Genomic DNA, 18,885 nt, shown 5'->3' with positions numbered 1-18,885 from the left:
GGATACAAGTTAAACAAACATTATCTCTGAGACAAAGATTGGGCAAGCTGAAACTTGTTACAGTGGCCTGCTGGCCCCCCCGAGCAGACTGGGTGCCTCCTCAAGGGGGCGGTGGGCCACTTTACTGGTTGTGTCTTAACAAGCCTGGCCAGATCGCCGTTCAGCACAGCAGGCTCTCGCAACATGACCACCTGCACAGTAGCAGCATGGAGCCCATCAACCCGCATCACTGCCAGCAAACCCAGGACAGCCATAAACCCAACGATGAGGCAGAATCGAATGTAACAAACTGCAGCAGCACAGACTGACCACCTCTCAATGGCACGGTTAGGGTGAGCACCAACTACAGGGTGCTGGCTTCTACTTCATTGTTCTTTATGCAAACGGTGGAAATATATGCATTATTGATCAATTAATATTTTTTATTATTACCTCCAGCAGGTCTGCTTACACAGCCTTGCAGGAGCGTTTTGATCCCGTGAGCATTTTCTTGTGCGACCTCAAACCTCGTCGTTTTTCACTGGGGTTTCATGTGATAGGCGAACACAAAGTAGTCAACACAACAAAGTTACAATTTCTAATTTGGATTCCTTTGGCAAGTTATTGTTTTCAGCCCCACTGAACCTCCAGCACAATCTCAAATCTTTTACAGCCTCCAACACATTTCTTTACATCCAGAATTGTCCTTTATTTAGCCCCATTTATCTTCCAATCAACGCCGACCCTGTCCCTAATGAAGCAAAGCATCACAACAGCATGATGCTGTCAACACCTTATACTGCAGTCGGGATGATGTGTTCAAGTTCTGTAGCCCAAATAGTTCGATTTTGGTCTCATCTGGCAAGAGTGCCTTGTTGCTTTTGTCACCAAAATGGCTTTTGAGGAAACTGCAAACAGGACTTTTTATAGCTTTTTGTCAACTGTTTTTCTGGAAAATCTTGAAAACCACATAACCTTCAGCTTCTACCTGACATTTACGCTCTACTTTGTGTCTGTTTATCACATAAAATCCTGACAAAGCGCATTGACATCTGTGGCTGACACACTGAAGCATAACGTGGAGCCCAAACACAAAACTCAAAGAGAGCCACTTTATTTCTAGTCTTCTAAATAAAATCTGCAACACATCAAACATTTCAAATGTTGATCCGTCAGCAATCAATAAAACACAACAGGATCATATTAAAAGGTCTTGATTCACCAAAAGAAGGAACTGCTGAATGCCAGCGGCAGAGAGTGTTTTTCAAGTAACCTCTGTTCTGATGCTTTGTTTCTGGACTGACACCATAAACCCAAAGTATTTTAGAGCGATGTGTGAGAAACCGAGCAAAAAAAAGGGAATATGGAGGGGATTCAACTTTTGGAGGCTTCATTTACAATAAGCTGCGAGGTTAAGTAGCGTTTTGAGCAAACGCTGGGTCTGTGAGGGTGAATAGCAATGGGAGGCTTAAAGGCCGAAACAGGCACTTAATCAGGGCTCAGAAACCAAGGAGAGGAGGAAGACTTTAGAGAAAGAGGAGGATGAGGGAATTAATATGTAGCGCACACATTAATTATGCAATCACACCCTTAATCTGTGCAGATCTGGACGAGCTTATGTTAACAGAAGCTCAAATTTACTGTAATGACAGCATATTTACATTGACTAAAACTACGAAATCAATATGTAAATGTAATGTTTGTTGTAGCTAACTGGAGAAGATTGGAAAAGTGGGAAGTGGGAAGGATGGATGCATATGTAATGGGGCTGAGCAGAAGGATGAAAGATGGGTGTGCATGTGTGTTTGCAAAAGAGAGACGGAGAGAGAGAAAGAGGAGAAATAGAAGGGGTAGGGACACATAAATAAGGATCTAGCTAATATCATGATTATGTTTGGACACGGTCCCGAGCTGCTGCTGGCAGGCAGCTAAACTCCTAAATAGGCAGAGATAGAGGGTAAACTGAGAGGAAGTGTTACTCTGTCCTTCCAAGCAAAGAAGGAACATCTTATCAGTCATTCGTGGCAGGCTGACAAAACATTTGCTGTGTTTGTGGGTAGAGTTCTGTTCAAGATTTACTTTTAAAAAAAATCTGCCATTTTAGTGTTCTATACAACAAATTATAGTCACTTCAAATATTAAATTCATTCTGCTGGAAATGAAAAAAAAAAAAACTTTTATACAGGATGAGTCATTTCCTTGTAATTGGCCATCTGTTTAAAGAAGCCTGGTGCATAAATAAATAAAATCATATCAGAACCAAACAAGCATGCTTCCAGCAGAGATGCACTGAGAAGTCGGCCGTTTGCCACAGTCGACCGATTGTTATGTTGATCGGTCCTGACCAGTGTCCAGCCAACAACAATCTTTTTTTCAATCAGCTAACGAACCATATGCAGGGGCTGCCAGGTCGCACTGACTTCACTCTGTAACGACTCCCACATGTAAGAGTGTGGAAGTCGCCAGAGGGGAGAAGATTCAAAGTTAGCTTTGAATCAGTTTTTGTAGAGCTAACCGCTAATATAAAAGGCTAAATGTGTTTCGTCTTTGTTTTAAATTAATAAAATCTTGTTTTAGAACAACTGTTCTCTGTAACACACCCAGTGTGACATCTCCTCTCAAAAAGGAACTGACGCCGACTCGTGACAGAAACAGAAATAAATATTTGAATAGTCTTCTTATATCCTCTTCTACTACTAGTTTTTACAGAGAATCAGAATCATCCATTATCTCTATCCCAGGTTAAAACTTTTACCAAAAACGTAAACCTGCCGAGAAGAATGTTTTCGACGCATCTGTCATTTCACGCCTAATATCCCTTTCAAGGGGCGCCTTTTCCCCACCGACGCTCCGAGCAAGCCCCCTGAAGCAGTCTGGGGTTGAAATGCTGATGTCTCCGTGTTTGCCTCCGCCAACAGAGGTCTTTTTCTCACTCAACACACATAGTCGGTGACATCTAGGTCAGCCTGCAACATCTCTGGAGGCACTTGACGTGGGCATAAGGGTGAGGGAGGAAAATGTCATTTAACTTTATGGACAGCAAAAACGCAGCGTTGTGCTGGGGGAGAAGAGCGGGCTAACAGATTGGTTTCATTCTGAGGTAAGCCCGTCGTCTCAGCTCTGGGTCCCTCTGGCACAGAGCAGACTCCAGCCCTTATTAAAGAGCTACTGCCAGACACAGAGATGCACACCCATGCACACAATGTGACATGTGCCTGAGACACACTAGCACACAATGTGCACCCAGAGATTGTACTATACGTGGCCTCGCTCAATTTCTGCTGAAATTCGCCGATTATTGCAACATGTGCTTTTACTTCTCAGACGGCTTGAAAACACACTCACGCCTTCAAAGAGGGGATCAAGAAGTACACACGCCGTCTTCTTACCTCCGCCACATTTTGCATCCACAACAAAGCAGAAAAATGTGAGACCGATCAGGCTCTGCTCTGTGTTCGTCTGTCATTTTGTCCGAAAACGACATAAGGTGCTAATTGTTGGCTCCTCTCCATCAAGCTTGGAAAGCTCTCCCTCTAAAGTTTTATGTTTCTCGCAGCTAGATCGCTCACACACAGCCCCGGACGAACAAGACGCTGAGGCAAGTTTAAAAACAAAACAAAAACCCACACAAACATATAAAACCTAATGAGTCCCTCCGCAATTTCAAACTTCTCTTAGAGTTCAAATTAAAATAACCTTTCATTGGCAAACACGCCTGCTGGGAGCTGGAGCGAAGAACAAACAAGAAAGGAAACAGGCTCCATTGAAATATTCATCGGGCCTTCATCATTAATGCAGGAGATTAGCTCCTCCTCAACACTCTCTTGTATTCGCAGAGAGTCATCGACATGGCCGTCCTCAGACCCCCGGCGCTCACACCGCACTTGCTAACTGCACATCACATCGCTAACTAAATAACTACCTGAGCAGGATTGGCGCTCAGAGGAAAATCTCCCAAAGCCCTCTAGATTTATTTCTAATCAAACAAGACGAGCAGGGAAAGTTTGCTCAGGACGACCGTAATGACAGTGCTGCTCTGTATAATCGCTCGATTCGGTTGCGGTGTGTGCGGCGGGAGCCAGGCTCTGCAAAGTGATCGCCAGAGATATCACGCAATGGACATTTTCGGTGTCACTCAGCAACAATTTTAAAGCGAATCTAATCCACAAAAACTACATTTGAGCGACTTTACTTGCGTTGCTACTTCAGATGTAAAACTCTGGATAATAAACCGTTTTACTAGGGAAAAGTGAACGCGCTCACTCGATCTGATTGCACAATTTATACTAGAACTGAGCTTCAACACGATCGGTTTTGTTGCGTAAAATAAGACTCGTTTCGTGCATGGGGTAAAATAAGAAACTGATTTCATTTTGGTTTGAGATACAATAAGGTCGACCTGTTCGATACATATTTTATAACGTTACCACAGGCCATTCTGCAGTAAAGTTTCCAGCTTATATTCAAAGGGACAAGCGATGTTTTCAAGTTTCTATGCACGCAGTAACCAGTTGAACTGTAGTTGAACACAACACGAACATTTACAAATAAATGCATGGGTGAAAACATAAAGAATGACACATATATTGAAAAAGCTTTCTAAAATGAGACATTTCAGAGAACTGGGCAAGACTTTACAAATAACCCTAAAACCATAATTTAGATGAGTGTGTGCTTATTTTAAATATTTCTATTATTGTTTGTGTTTTAAAATGGTTTAAATGTAGCAAAACACCTACATAAATTATCAAATATAAATGATCCTAGATATAAAAATAGCTTTAATAAACATTAACAATAATATGTTTTGGGGCGATAAAAAGATATTTCTCTTTGACAAATTATGCACCCGGACGAGTTGTTGTCAGTGTTTTTAATTGTTATTTCAGTGAAAACAATCTGCTGCCATGGCGTTTAAATGCATCTATGTCCAAAACCAGCTCGGGCTTTAAAGATGGTGCTTTAAAGAAGCAGATTCAATTCCAAAAAAGTTGTTTATTAAAAAACAGAAAGGTATGCATTTAATTGTCTTGTTTTACAGGACTTCAAGAGACTAGAGAACATTTTAGTCACTGTATTTTAGTTTTATACTGAGTTTTAAATAGTTAGAGATTTAAAAAGCGGTAAAACAGAGCTGTGCCCTGCCAGTCAGCTGGGTGACAGCAGGCTGCTGTAGCTATTTTCCCGCCACTTACAAGAAAGACAAATCCAGCTGTTAAGAGAATCTTCCACACACACAAAAACAATTTCTGGGTTGTGGGTTGGAAACATTTGAGGAGCTCCTCACTGCAGGCTAGCTACCTGAGCAGACAGCCTGACTAAATAACCAGCCATCTAAGCCTGGTAGACTCCTAGCATTGTCGTAAGAGTAGAGCAACAAAAATGTACAATAAGGACTTAAACTATTACTATTTAGGCTGTGTTTATTCCATATGAAATCTGTGCATGCAAATCCAAATGTTCAAAGATAGCATTGTTATAACTGCAACAATCAGTATGTCACGTTACTTTAGCAGCAGCAGGTACAATCGTGGCTTCTCAGTTTTAAACAAACTCCTGTTACAAATTTTCATTTCACATTTTTGTGTAAATATAATATTTTTCCACAAGGTCATCACTCTGAGATAAGTTGACCCATGCCTAGCACTGACCTGAGCCGAATAACCTTGGCTGTAATAGTATAATGAATAAAGCACCGCTAAAGTCCAGCTAATGTTGTTTATTCTAACACATTAGGAGCGCCGATGTTGTGCAAATAACGCGCCCCAGTCTACCTGGAAAGCTTGCCGACGGCCTGTATTTACTGCAACATATTTGCAGACGCTGCTAACCAATTGTCAGCGTACTGTGGATATATGGTGTGAGAACAGCGTATTTTTATTCCAAGCCAACAGCTTGCTCGGTCTCCCTCCAGGGGGGCTGCTCCCCTCATTTTCTGTGATCTGTCACCTATCCTATCCCTGTATGACAGCAGGGTCATCAGACACATACATAGACACACACACACACACACACAATAAGATGTACATACGCAACGGGAGCCCACCCGGGCCTTTCGGCTCCAACTGTCCGCAGCTAAAATAGCTGATGCAAAATAATGAGCTCCTGTCACCCAAAATGATATCGCTAACACTTGGGGGAAATGGCAACGGCGCTGCTAAAAAGACGCAGCAGTTAAAGGGGGAGTGAGAAGATGAGGAGAGCGCAGGGGAGGGAAAGCGGGGAGATGAGGGCCATTAGCTGCCAACACAATATAACTACCACTTAGCCTAACTAGCGAGCAGAGAGGCAAACTGCCAAATGACTTACACAAGGGTTCTGCTGACATGTGGATGCTTGTTTGGGTGAGAACTAAGGAACATTTCGTTTAATTCACTGTTAAACTATGAACACTGTCGTTCAGGCTTTGCACGCTGTGCCAAAAAGAAGGCGGCTTCAGATGACAGCTTACCCAAGTAGTTACTGAGGAAAATTATTTTACGGTACAACAAAATAAGTCATTTATCTTGATAATCTAATATATTGGGTTCAAAATATCTAACAAACTGCAAAAGTATATTATTTTAATTTGCAGAATTGATAATTATTTTCTTTATTAATCATTACTGTGTTATTGCTGTCATTATTTCATAGTATAACAATTATTGTTATCATCAGCAAAATGGTCTTTGGGAAGTTTTTTTTTTTTTTTGCTTTGTTCTGTTTTTTTACAAGAAAAACTAATTTCCCAAAGAGGTTTGTACAGAACTGCAGACAGAGACACAGCACAGGGACTTGCCTGACAAGAAATAGCCATAAACTATGTAATCATTTTACTGTTGTTAAAAACAAGCCATTCAGGTCTGTCACTTTTAGTCCATCTCTACTTGTCCATTGTCAGTTCAAAAATATCGCAATCAATCTATAATATAACGCTGAAATAAAAAGATATATTTATATTTCTAATTTAAAAAAAAGAGTGTATTTTCGCTGCCACACTAGGATTAAATTATTGCTGTGTATTTACCCCTATCGGACTCACCCCTTTGACAGAAAAGCTGCAAACACTGGGGGCACATTCCCAAACTTCATAAGGGCGACTCTGAAAAAGACTCGGCCGAACACAGACAGGGCTTTCTTTGCAAACCCTCATTGTCGCTGGGCCCTTTCCCCAAAACTGCGCACATCTGCGCTTTGGAAAGCAGCATAAACCAAGTGATTTGTGTCAATATAGCGTCTGCAGCGCTAGATGTAAGGCTACATTCAACAAGAAACAATGTTCCGCTGGAAAACAATACACAAGGAGGGGATGAAATGATTATTTACATAACAAACAAGGACTGTGGCAGCTGACGCTCCTTTCAAAATGTCACGGCGGATGGGAGAAAATGAATGAGCAACACCGGGTCAAACGTATCCTGATAAATCCATGACTGATATTTGTTGGCTGGATCCTGTTTCATAAATTGTCAGATGTCTCCGCCTGGTGTTGGCAGGCGGGTACTGCGGCTGCATTTATCTTTTTAAAGCGCTTGATCTTGAGTGGCGGAGAACGGTTACCTGTTTTTGCTGGTGCTGGCAGTAGGGGCGATGTCTGGCGTCAGGACGTACAGGCTGTTGTTCTTTGGAAGGTGTAAACTTCTCAGCACCGTCTTGATTGCACACAATTAGACAAAAATGCTTCTGTTAACTGAGACGGACTCATTACAACCCCTCTTTCTTTCTGTTTATGAACACAGCGCTGGAAATTAGTGAACTATTAAGGTTAGTTTTCAACAACATTTATGATTTTTGTTACAGAAGTGTAACAAAAAAACAGGTACTAAAATCCAAAGTATGCACAAGATCAACAGTAGGAGCAGATTTAGATTACATTTGCCCTATTATTTAAACTCTACACATCATTGTGTCTTTTTTTTATTATAAGTAAAAAAAAAAAAAGAAGAAGAAAGAAGAGAGATCATGAACTCACACTGTCCGACACATCTCCACTCTTCCATCCCTTCAGATGCATTTTGGATACTGGAATGCCAAGTTCTGTCTGAAGGATTGCCTTAATTTCTCCTGTGAATTATTTTTTTACACATTAAAAGGGACGGTCAGAGACGTGCAAACTGGGACGTTCTTGCATAGTTTTAATTTTGTTGCAATGAAAGCTAACACCCTCTACCAAAACACCCAAAGCACATGTTTTTTTCTTATGTCTGGAAGTTTTTAGCAAAAGTGACGAAAAGATTAGAGTAAAAAATACATTAAAATAATCTAATGCCAGCTCAGACCTCAAAGAAAAACAAAGAGAAAGCACTATTGGCCGGAATAGGAAGCACCTAACTGGTGCTTCTGAATCAGACGCCATCTTTTCTGTGAGCATATAATGAGGGAGCGGTTACGTTCGTGGCGCTCACCAACTTTGCTGCTCTCCTCGAGCACGAGCTCCACTGATCTTTGCCTGTACTCCACTCTGAAATGTATCATGCGCGGCTGGCGCTCTACAATGTGTCGGGTGGAAGGGCTGATGGGGCAGAACGCCGAGGTGGAGGAGGACGGAGGAGAGGAGGAGGAAGATGAGGAGGAAGGGGGTGGACCGGCGCTTCTTGCTGCCGCCTCGGCTGCTTCTGCGTGGCTGGGGGGTCCGTACATGGTGGCCTGGCTCGCCTCGCTGGTGAAGTCACTGAGAGATGAAACAGTTGCTGAATGAAATTATGATATCAGAGACTTGATATCATAATTTGAAGGAACAGGGTTTTTTGTTCTTTTAATAGATGAAAAAAATTTTTTTAAAAAAAAGGAAATAATTTTCAAATCAAGTTTTGACTAAAAGGCAAAACTTGTGTTTTCTCTCTGCTCTGCTTTTCACACACCTATTTATCAAGCTACACTTTGCCTTCAATTAGTAGAGTCACGATCCGCATTATGTGCTATTATTCTGCAGATCGGCTCAATGTTCCGGGTCAATTAATGCAGAATTCCACTTTATACCTGCGTAAATCACAGTCTTTAGAAAGCGTCTAATGGTTTTTAATGGGGATGTGCTGACTCAGAGATGTCGCTCTCATCTGCTCACTGTGTGTGGTGGCAAAATAAATATGGCTCCTCATCCAGCCTAGTGGCCAGCGGCTAAAAGAATCTGTCGCCTAAGATTTCTTACCTAAGGCAAACAGGCAGTCATGGATTACTAAATAAAATAAAAAAAACATAACTTTGATTAACTTTCTTAAGACTAAATTAAAACAATGCTTCATACATGTATTCTAGAGGAATTGTTGGCGATGTCAACATTTTTGTCACTGGTAACTTTATTAAAACATTTTTTTAAGAGATTTGGGTCTTTTTCTCTCCAAACTAAATGTTAGATTTTAAAAAAGCTACAGTGAAAGATTAATTTCATAAGTTTTTAAAAGCATTTTTAGCAGCGGTGCAAGGAAATTTGTCCGTTTCTGGTGCAGGCTTCCATGCCCTCAAAAAATTTACTTATACCCACATTTATGAGTAGTCAAACATCTTAAACTATTTCCGGGCTCCAACTAACAGGCACATTTATTTTCTAATTATATTATTGCCTAGAAATGAGGCCAGGAATGGGACTGGAAATGATTTTAGTGCTGGCGTAGCTCCCAACCAGGCCCTGCTCACGTCATCGTTACTCACTGGGCTGACACCAGCCTGCTCCTAACAACGGCATCCATTCAGTAGATGCGTTGGCCCCGGGTCACGCAGCCAACCGGCCTCCATTCAAAGCAACCTGCGTCCCCGAGAGAGCTGCAATATTCTCATGGCCCGGGGACCTAAACCACACTGTGCTGCACGAACACAAGTGTCCACACAAAATAACGGTTGAATAGAAACGTCTCCACCTTTGGAGGATTTAGATCAGTGGTAGTCATTCACACGTAGCCACTGATGGCTGCGGGGGGAAAAAGGGAGGAGCACAAAGACTCGCCAGGGAAACTGTCTACGCCTCCATTCTTGGCAGAAAGGTTTCCTTGCAGTTACAGTCTTTCGTGGTTTTTCTGCTCCATCATCATAATAACAGACCATAGCAGGGGAATTACCATCTAGGTCAACTGCCTCAATGTCTCGGTGTTGGCAGTCTGCCTTTAATTCTCATGAAAATCATTTCAGTGCAACAGAGAAAGCTTAGAAAAGAACCTGCTGTGATTTGCTATTTTTCTTTTTATCCTTTTGCGGCCATCAGCCCATCACAAAACACAGATCAGCTCCAATTTATTTGATTAAAAGTCATTTTTATTGGTTTTATTCAATTTTCAAACTTGATACTGATAATATATGTGATACCATTTTTCGATAACGCTTATAAGTGTTAATATCATGTGTTTACCTTTGATTCAGTGTATTATGTTATTGCATTATAATTACTTATCTTTGATGAGTCACTGTGTGTTTCCATTTGTCAATTAGCTGATGATACACATAAATGTTACTACTGATGGACAAATAAGGAATCTTTCTAAATTAAAATATGTACATTTCTAATAAACATGGATTTGGCGCATACAAAACAGATTTATCACAGTATAAACATGGACCTGGTCCATGCAAACATATTCAGCAGCAACCATGTCGTTCTTTCTGGTAATTCTGAATAATATTTTCTTCAGCGAACAACAACAGGAGCAGGGTACGAAGCTCCGGGTTTCTGATTTTTTTCTGCTCTAGCTTCAGTCTGGCTCCACCATAACTCATGTGTTATTATCGGCCACATTAGCCTCCAAGGCCATAACAATTAAACAGAGAGGTAATGGAGGGTGTGCACTGGTTTATTTCGTTGCCTCGCTATTTATTAGCCGACTGGGCCGTCAGCTGATTGTTTTCCTGTGTTGATTCGTACCGCAGCAGAACGGGGCGTTGCGTATTACATCTCAAAGGGGAATGTTCGTCAAGCTAATAACAGCTAGCGCTAGCTTTGATGTTGTCCGAGAGGTTTATAGCTGCTCCGATGCTCGTTTAAGAGCTTTTCTGTTTTTTTCTCTAATGGTTTCAAACATCCGTGTCATATTGACTGTTATGCTCATTAACAGTCTACTTTCAGTGTAACTTTGACATCTTTCAGTGTAACAGTCCATTACGCTGAAATGCGCTGGCGAGAACCCTGCGCTCCGTCTCCGTGAAGCTAATGTTTAAACATATAGCTTATGTCGTCTGGGAAGTTTAATACAGTGTTGTAGAGAAAGGAGCTTTACTGACATTTTTAAGTTACTTTCAAACATCAATGTCGTCACGTTAGCGCAGCTAGCATGTGACCTGATCGTGCCTGACATCTTCTCCGCTAAGTAGAGTTGCAATTTTTTTTTCTGGATGTTCTAGCCATGCCAGAGTTTACAACGTCCAACAGCAGCTCAATGTTTTGGTCATGTGAAGCTACAGGGAGGGGCTAAATTTCTGTGTTACTGCAGCACTGCCGGCAGGATTAACAATTTTGGAAAATATAAATGGATCGGTTTGGATCGATTTTGACGCAAATGAGCATCTTTTAATTATTTCTGGATTACTTTGACAAGCCTAGGACTTTTCTAATAATCTAAAACTGAATTTTCGGGTTTCACTGTAAGCCATATTCATCAATATTGACATTAATTTCTTGAATTATGCTGCATTGAATGAATCTATGTAATATCTGAGATGAAAACTTTTTTAATATAAATTACAATCTTAAAAATGTTCTAATTTATAGATTCCATTCATCACCTCGAAGAAGCAAATAACATTACCATCATTTATACCAATGAGCTTTAAGAATAGACTCTGATTCACAGTAAATAAGAGGCAAGCAGTCGTTACCCTTGTAAGATCCCATTCTCCTGTGGTATCACTCCATTGATGGCCGCCTGTAACAAAAGCAAACGTGCATTTTACTACACGATACAACTACATGAGTGTGTTTATGTAATGCACAAATCACAAGTGTCTGCAAGTAAAACAGACTATTGCTCTGTAACACACAAACTTCAGTCTGTGTCATCTCAAAACAGAGCAGTTTATCACTAAAACAGGAGGAACAGGAGCCACTATTAAAACCAGCTTGTTTTTACAGACACTGGGGGAAATCATATGAAAAAGGAGACTGTGACAGTTGCTAGCTGAATGATTTAAAACATGTCAACTGTGTCAAAATGTGGCAGCTGGAATATTGAAAGAGGCTGCTGACCTGAACGAGGGCCACAGAAAAGACAAATATAACCTCTGCCAGCGTTGCAGGTGAACTTTTGTTTCAATAGACAATTGATTGACTCGAACCGTCACTATTCTACACCAGACAACAGGTAAAACAATGTTAGCTAGGATTTTCTGGTAAAGAAATAAATATATATCACATCCAGCAATCTCTCTGTGGCTTGAACGCAACAGGCATGGCAACAAATGGTATTGCATTTATTAACTATGGAGTTATCACTTAATGCTTAAATGAACACTTCCACTTTATTGTTCAACACAAGGTTCCTGTCTGCCGTGTAAAATGAGCGTATTTCCACACGTAGTAAAAAAAGAAGAATGGAAAGAAGAATGAAAGAAAGGGCACAGGCAAGGAGGAGAGGAAAGGAAAAAGGGAAGAACATGAGGAACGCAGACAGGTAGGACATGAGGAAGCTTCGACTGAGGAGAAGTGGAAAGAAAAAAGGAGACAAAGGAGAAGAGAATCAAGAAAGAAAGAAAGAAAGAAAGAAAGAAAGAAAGAAAGAAAGAAAGAAAGAAAGAAAGGAGGAAAAAAGAAAGAAAGAAAGACATGAGGAAAAAAATGAAGAAACAAAGAAAGAAACAAAGAAAGAAACAAAGAAAGAAAGAAAGCTGAAGGTAAGGAAAGGAGCTAGGAGACAAGCAAAGAAAGGAAGTAGAATGCAAGCAAGAAAGGAGCTAGGATGCAAGCAAAGAAAGGAAGTAGGATGCAAGCAAGAAAGGAGCTAGGATGCAAGCAAGAAAAGAGCTAGGATGCAAGCAAAGAAAGGAGCTAGGATGCAAGCAAAGAAGGGAGCTAGGATGCAAGCAAAGAAAGGAGCTAGGATGCAAGCAAGAAAGGAGCTAGGATGCAAGCAAGAAAGGAGCTAGGATGCAAGCAAGAAAGGAGCTAGGATGCAAGCAAAGAAAGGAGCTAGGATGCAAGCAAGAAAAGAGCTAGGATGCAAGCAAAGAAAAGAGCTAGGATGCAAGCAAAGAAAGGAGCTAGGATGCAAGCAAAGAAAGGAAGTAGAATGCAAGGTAGGAAGGAAGTAGAATGCCTCCACTTTGTTGCACCCGCCTTGCTCTGTGAGCAAAGGTGAAGCAAACACTCACTCTGGGCGGGGGGGGGGGGCTAGATTTGGAGGGAAGTGGGGGAATCGATAATCTCCTGGTCTGCTGTCTTTATTTTCAGGTGACGGGCCTTTTTAATAATCATTTTGTGTGTCTTTTTTTTAAGTCTATTTAGACAAACAAATGTCTGTTGTAACAATTGTTTATAGGGTGACCCAACAGGAAGACTTTGAGCTCGCCCAGCCAGTTGCAGATACTGGTCTCATAAATCGATCCGTGTTGTTTGTTTTGGCCCTCGTTTCCCACCATTTTGAAAATGCGCGTGTGTTCACTGGTGCAGGCTTTAAACACTGGGATATCTCGCTATTTGTGACATTTGTAAGGTTTTAAAATGCGAGCAAAAGACCAAAGACAAAAAAAAAAGAGTTTACTGACAGTGAACTATAATTACTATTAACAAGAGGCATAGAATATAAATACTGCTTTACAGTACAATTTCCTATTATAAAGATTGTTAATTACAAAGTGCAGATAACAAAATAATTAAACTTAATTTGGACATGTAACACTGAGACTTTGACAAATACATACCTTTAATTACTAAATGTTAGATTTAGTGTTACACAGAGATTGAGTAGTACAATTAAAGTATATATTATAAACTCATAGTCATCCAAACTCTGTAAAACACAAACATATCACACAGTAGAGCATCAAACTGAGCCCCACTTTACGCAGAGCTGCACAGATCCAATCATGACCCATACTTTCTGGGACGCCCCTACAGCTGATCAGTGGCAGACCCATCACTACGGAGCGCTCTACAGCAGACGCTTTTTTTTTAATTTTAATTGCCATTTCCCAGATCTCCCAATAAAATGCCTTACTGTCCAAAAGCCCAGAGCTTGGAGAGCCTTTGCTTTGGATCGCTAGGTTCCCATCTTATAAACAGGGTTCAAAAGGATGGCATACCTCCGTAGTCGTGTGTCTTTAAACAGAAAAAACAACTTGATGCAGTCACCGATCACTCTGAAACAGACCCCGTTGATTCAGGAAACCCACAGCTACGCATGTGAAGAGACTCACAACACGGGCTGCTCAATTGTCCCGACAACGCTGGTCAAGATCTTGTGGCAGGCCCTTAAACTATTTGGCGCAAACGGCGGTTATTAATCATACAGTCCAAGTAAACAGCCATCCTATTTTAGAAATGAGAGGCCTTTTAAACTTATGTTTTGCTTAACCAGGGCCTGTTGTCATCAAAGTAAATTGATAAAGACAGAAAATTAATTGAATATAACCCACGATAAACATGATTTTGCACCATGGACGAGTAAAGGCCCATTCATACCCTATGTTTGGCCTACACGTCCGTATTTCTGTCCGTACGTTCTGTCCGTTGACTCCTTCATACCTCCGCCCGTTGAGGTGCGCAATAACCAATATTTCCTCTAGGTGGCAGTGCTGGGTGGCAATAATTCGTCAAACATGGCGACGGTCCAAGACGTGATTTTGTTGTATTTGCTCCGTAAGTAAACTTTTTGTTTGTCCCTGTGCCCCGGACACGACACATCATATGTGTGTGGGTAGTTGCGGATAAGCTCCGCAAGTCGTTCCTCGAATCCCGCCATTGTTTAAAGCCAAGAATTATAACCTTCTTCGTGATTTTTGTTGACATTTTGTACTACAAACTCAATAGCGCCCCCACCGTTTCCGGTATCATTGCTCCGTATTGATCCGTTTCGTCCGTAATCGTGAGCTCCCGATTTTCGTGTCAAAATACGGACGAAATCGACAGTTACAACGTATGAAACACTCCACACTTATCCGTATCCGTCGTTTACGTGAGGTATGAATGGGCCTTAACTGAGCTCAGTTTCCGTGACACATGACTGGAGGCCAGGCACGGGACGTCAGCACATCCTCACTCCACATGGTTCTAATACCACAGAGCGTGCAGATACCCATGCATCCGTTTTACAGCCATCTGCGCATTTGATACTGACAGCACTAACCGTGTTCACGACAATAAGAATCACTCAGACTTAAATGTAGGAGGGCTAAAATGTCACAATGTCCGCTGTTGCAGATTTTTAACAGTATTGTAAAAAAGAAAGAGTAGAGAGTAACTTCTCAGCGTCGGTTTTGGAGAATATAAGTTTGCAGCGACGTGGGACAAAAGGAGATAAGCAGACGAGACTTAATCAGGCTGCAGCAGCTGACAGAGTTACAGAGAGCAAGGCATGCCAGGGAGTTCTCACTCTTCCTAACAATGACTCAAACTTAGAGGGTAGCAGAAAAGTACGTGTGAAGAGGAAATTGTGCCTCGATAACCTTGGACTTGTTCAACCACAGATCTAAAAGACTACAAACAAAAACAAATGATGTAACTGGCCTCATTTACTGCTTTCTGGTTTGTTAAAGGAAAATAAGAATGCATCCGTCCAGGTTAGTTTCCCTCTGACACTCCAGACCCCCACCTAGCCCACAGGCTGGTTTTGGTGCTTTACAAAAAAAAAAACACAGCAGAGGAACTGCAAGTCATCAGATCCACGGCTGCAGAAAGTCCATTAGCACTGTCTGTGTGGCGGCTGCTGCTGCTGCTGCTGCTGCTGAGCTCCTGCCAGCATGCATCTAATTATAGACTGACCCTTTCCAAACTCCAGCACAGTAAGGGGCTCATCAAGTTCTAATGTAAACCCCGACTGGACCCGATCTTCCAGAAAACTCTTCCAGAAAAATTCAGGACTTACAACTTTGAGTCACCGCAACCTTCAAAGTCGGCTGAAGGTTGCGTGGGAGACAAGCGGCTCGACTCCTGCAAGGTTAGAGCCCGCTGGATGATAGCGGCGCTCTGACGCTTTGGACGAACCCAAGGGCTAAACGTCAGGGAGTAAAGACCAGAGCCAGAAGATAATGAACTTACCACCAGATCCCAGTTATTGAGCTCTAACAGAGTGATTGCCTCCGCGATGTTGTCAATTCCTGTGCAAGCCTGTGAGGAGGACAGAAAAACAGAAAATACAAGTTGTATTAGACACGACTGCTGGTGCACGAACCATGACAAATCTAGAGCTGAAAATATCTCCGATCTAGCCTTTAATGACCTTGTCAGCGATGTAAAAAATCTCTCAGTTCCAGGAAAGCACATTGAGCTTCCCAGCAGCTGAATCAGTTTTCAGTTGGAGTTTTTTTTTTTGTATTTTTTTTAAATCAGACCCCCATTCATACTTGTGACTTGCAGATCAGACTAAACGCTTACATTTAATAAAATAATATTAAGAGACTTGCAAAAATGCAGAGAGGGGTTAGATTTATTGATTGCGGCAGAAATTCCTCACAAGTTCGTCTGTTTTTACCTACGACAGCAGATTTCATTTTCTCCGAGGACCTTTCAGGAAGCAAAGACATTCTCTGATTCACAGTCACACACAGCGATCAGGCTGTCAGTAATAAAACCTGTTTCTATTCTATGAACTGGTTTTGCAAATCATCAGAAAGGTGGTGATAACAAACATTACACTAGGTTTTACGATATTCAACACAGGAAATAACCATCTGTCCCCTTTAAACCCTTTAGAGACGCTTTGAAACATAGAAAAGAAATAGCAAAAAAATAAATAATGAAAACGTAAAGTCTTGTTGAAAGCCTGATATCATCAGATCATCTGGGTATACTGGATTTGAAGCAAGTTGCTCCAAGTGAGCCTTTCCCCATTATAGACATTGCACAAAAAAAAAAGAAATAAATGTTAAAATGCCGCTTTCAAACTCTGGGGTTTATAGATTTGTCTGGTATCTAAGGTTTTTGGGGTGTACTTAACTCTTCCCAATTTCAGCTCCTGACAACAGGGAATCACTTCAGCACATTTTTTTTAAGCTTTAAGTTAGATTGTAGTCATTTTTAACATGCTTGCATAATTTGAACAAGCCTACTATACAAAAAATATTATTTTTTTACTGGTCTGATGTAAATATTCCGATCTTAAGTGTCACCTTTTTCGGATATCATCATAATTAACAGAAACGCTTGAAAACATCACCCTTTGTGTAATTAATCAATATAATGCGTTTCACTTAGGGAACTGAGCTACTGAAATAAGTGAACTTTCCAATAATATTTACAATCATTGAGATTAACCTGTAATAATGCAGACTCAGATGAACAGTACTGTGGAGTGACTATTGAGATCTTTGTGTCATTTATTTATAATGAGGTTTTATCATAAACATCTTCGCTTTGAATGTGATTTGAAGCATTCTGAATTGATTAATCGTTCCCATTAATAAACAGCATTTATAAGCTGAGAGAAAGTCAGCGTAGACAGCGCTTGAAAGCATTTTATGTCCCACAAACTAAAAGCGTGTGACTTCCCCTTTAAAACTACGGATTACTGAGAGATAATGAGGCTTTTTCTGATGGATACTAATTTATATTTCTTACCTGCTGATTCAGATTTTGAGCCCAGACTTATTTTTATTAAACTCACTCTGTGTGTATTAAACTACCTGGTGCTGGCTGAGGTGTTTATAGGCCAAAAAAAAAAAAATCCTGGTGTAAATCTTAGTTAAGGTGCATTTATCAATGGATCAAAAAGGAAAGTAGGACTTTTAGGCATCTGAACTGCTGATGGCGGGGAAACTGTCCGATTCCAGTCTATGGGCCAATTTATGTCAGCGTCTCTACATAAACGGTGGTTTTACTTTTGTTTTTCCATACTTTTGTATGAGGTGGTAATCAATCAGGAAGCGTGACTCCAAAAGTGAGCACTATAGCTGTAAACGTGGCAAAATTCATTGTTGAACCCCACAAAAAAAATACAAAAAAAATTAAATATACAGACATGACAGTAGTATAGTTAGGTTAGACAAGATATTAGGAGATCAGTCCTTTGTCTGGCACCTGTAGGCAGAAGATAACAGATTAGGGTTGCTGAGAAGAGAACTAGTCGATTAATAACACGACGATCGAAATCCAAACTGCAGTCCCTGAATGTGTCACAGTTCAACGTCAAGTATCAAATAACAACAACAACAACAACAACAACAACAACAGGGGGACGACATGTAAACAATTTGATGGTTTTAATGACCACTCAGTCAAACTGGTGCTGAACCCTGGTACTAACCCACGCGTGGACCGGCGCTCTGGGTGGACAGCCATGTAAACACCGAGCTTTCGGTTACTAAGAGTGTCCGGAGTCCGTTACCGAGCTGTCAGTTAGTTAGCTCTGTGTTGCTAACCCTCCTGAGATCTTTGCTGTTTATGACGAGCAGAGTTGCTGCTTCTGCTGCCAGCCGCATAAGTCGCTTTGACATCCGCCGACGGAAGGCAGCCGACTATAGACAATGTCAGAGACAAACGAACAAGAGACCCACCTGAAAGTCGGCCAGGATCATTTCTCGATCCATGTTGCTGTCGCCGCTCTCGGAGGCCATAGCAATGACTGGCTAAAAGCAATACCTCCGCACTGGCTCACAGAGGGACGCTGAGTGCGGATACCACCGGGTGCTTAGGGGCGGCTGGGTGGGTAGTGTTAGCTAATTCTAGGTATTAAAGTGAACGCGGAGTTAACAGCCTCAAAACAGACAAAGTTTTGTAAAGTTACGCTCAGAGTGCCCGGTTACCTCAAACCATTATTGTCAGCTAGCCCATTGCCATTTACCGCTAACGTAAAGTGT

At 41.3% G+C, this 18,885-nt stretch overlaps 1 protein-coding gene across 1 annotated transcript in view; it reads right to left on the bottom strand.

Annotated features, from left to right (window-relative positions):
• The window catches only part of faf1 (Fas (TNFRSF6) associated factor 1), a 79,816-nt gene extending 60,931 nt beyond the window's left edge, over window positions 1-18,885 (bottom strand). Inside the window, exons 1-6 of the mRNA XM_012877883.3 lie at window positions 18,583-18,885; window positions 16,130-16,198; window positions 11,758-11,804; window positions 8,364-8,629; window positions 7,931-8,022; window positions 7,519-7,610 (exon numbers count right to left, since the gene is read on the bottom strand). Coding sequence (XP_012733337.2) covers window positions 7,519-7,610; window positions 7,931-8,022; window positions 8,364-8,629; window positions 11,758-11,804; window positions 16,130-16,198; window positions 18,583-18,642 — 626 coding nt within the window. The 5' untranslated portion in view covers window positions 18,643-18,885. The remainder of the gene's footprint in view (window positions 1-7,518; window positions 7,611-7,930; window positions 8,023-8,363; window positions 8,630-11,757; window positions 11,805-16,129; window positions 16,199-18,582) is intronic.

This window comes from Fundulus heteroclitus, chromosome 9, assembly GCF_011125445.2.
Source record: "Fundulus heteroclitus isolate FHET01 chromosome 9, MU-UCD_Fhet_4.1, whole genome shotgun sequence".
NCBI lineage: Eukaryota > Metazoa > Chordata > Actinopteri > Cyprinodontiformes > Fundulidae > Fundulus > Fundulus heteroclitus.
The sequence above is the reverse complement of the archived record's forward strand: the minus strand, read 5'-3'. Positions and strand labels throughout refer to the sequence as shown.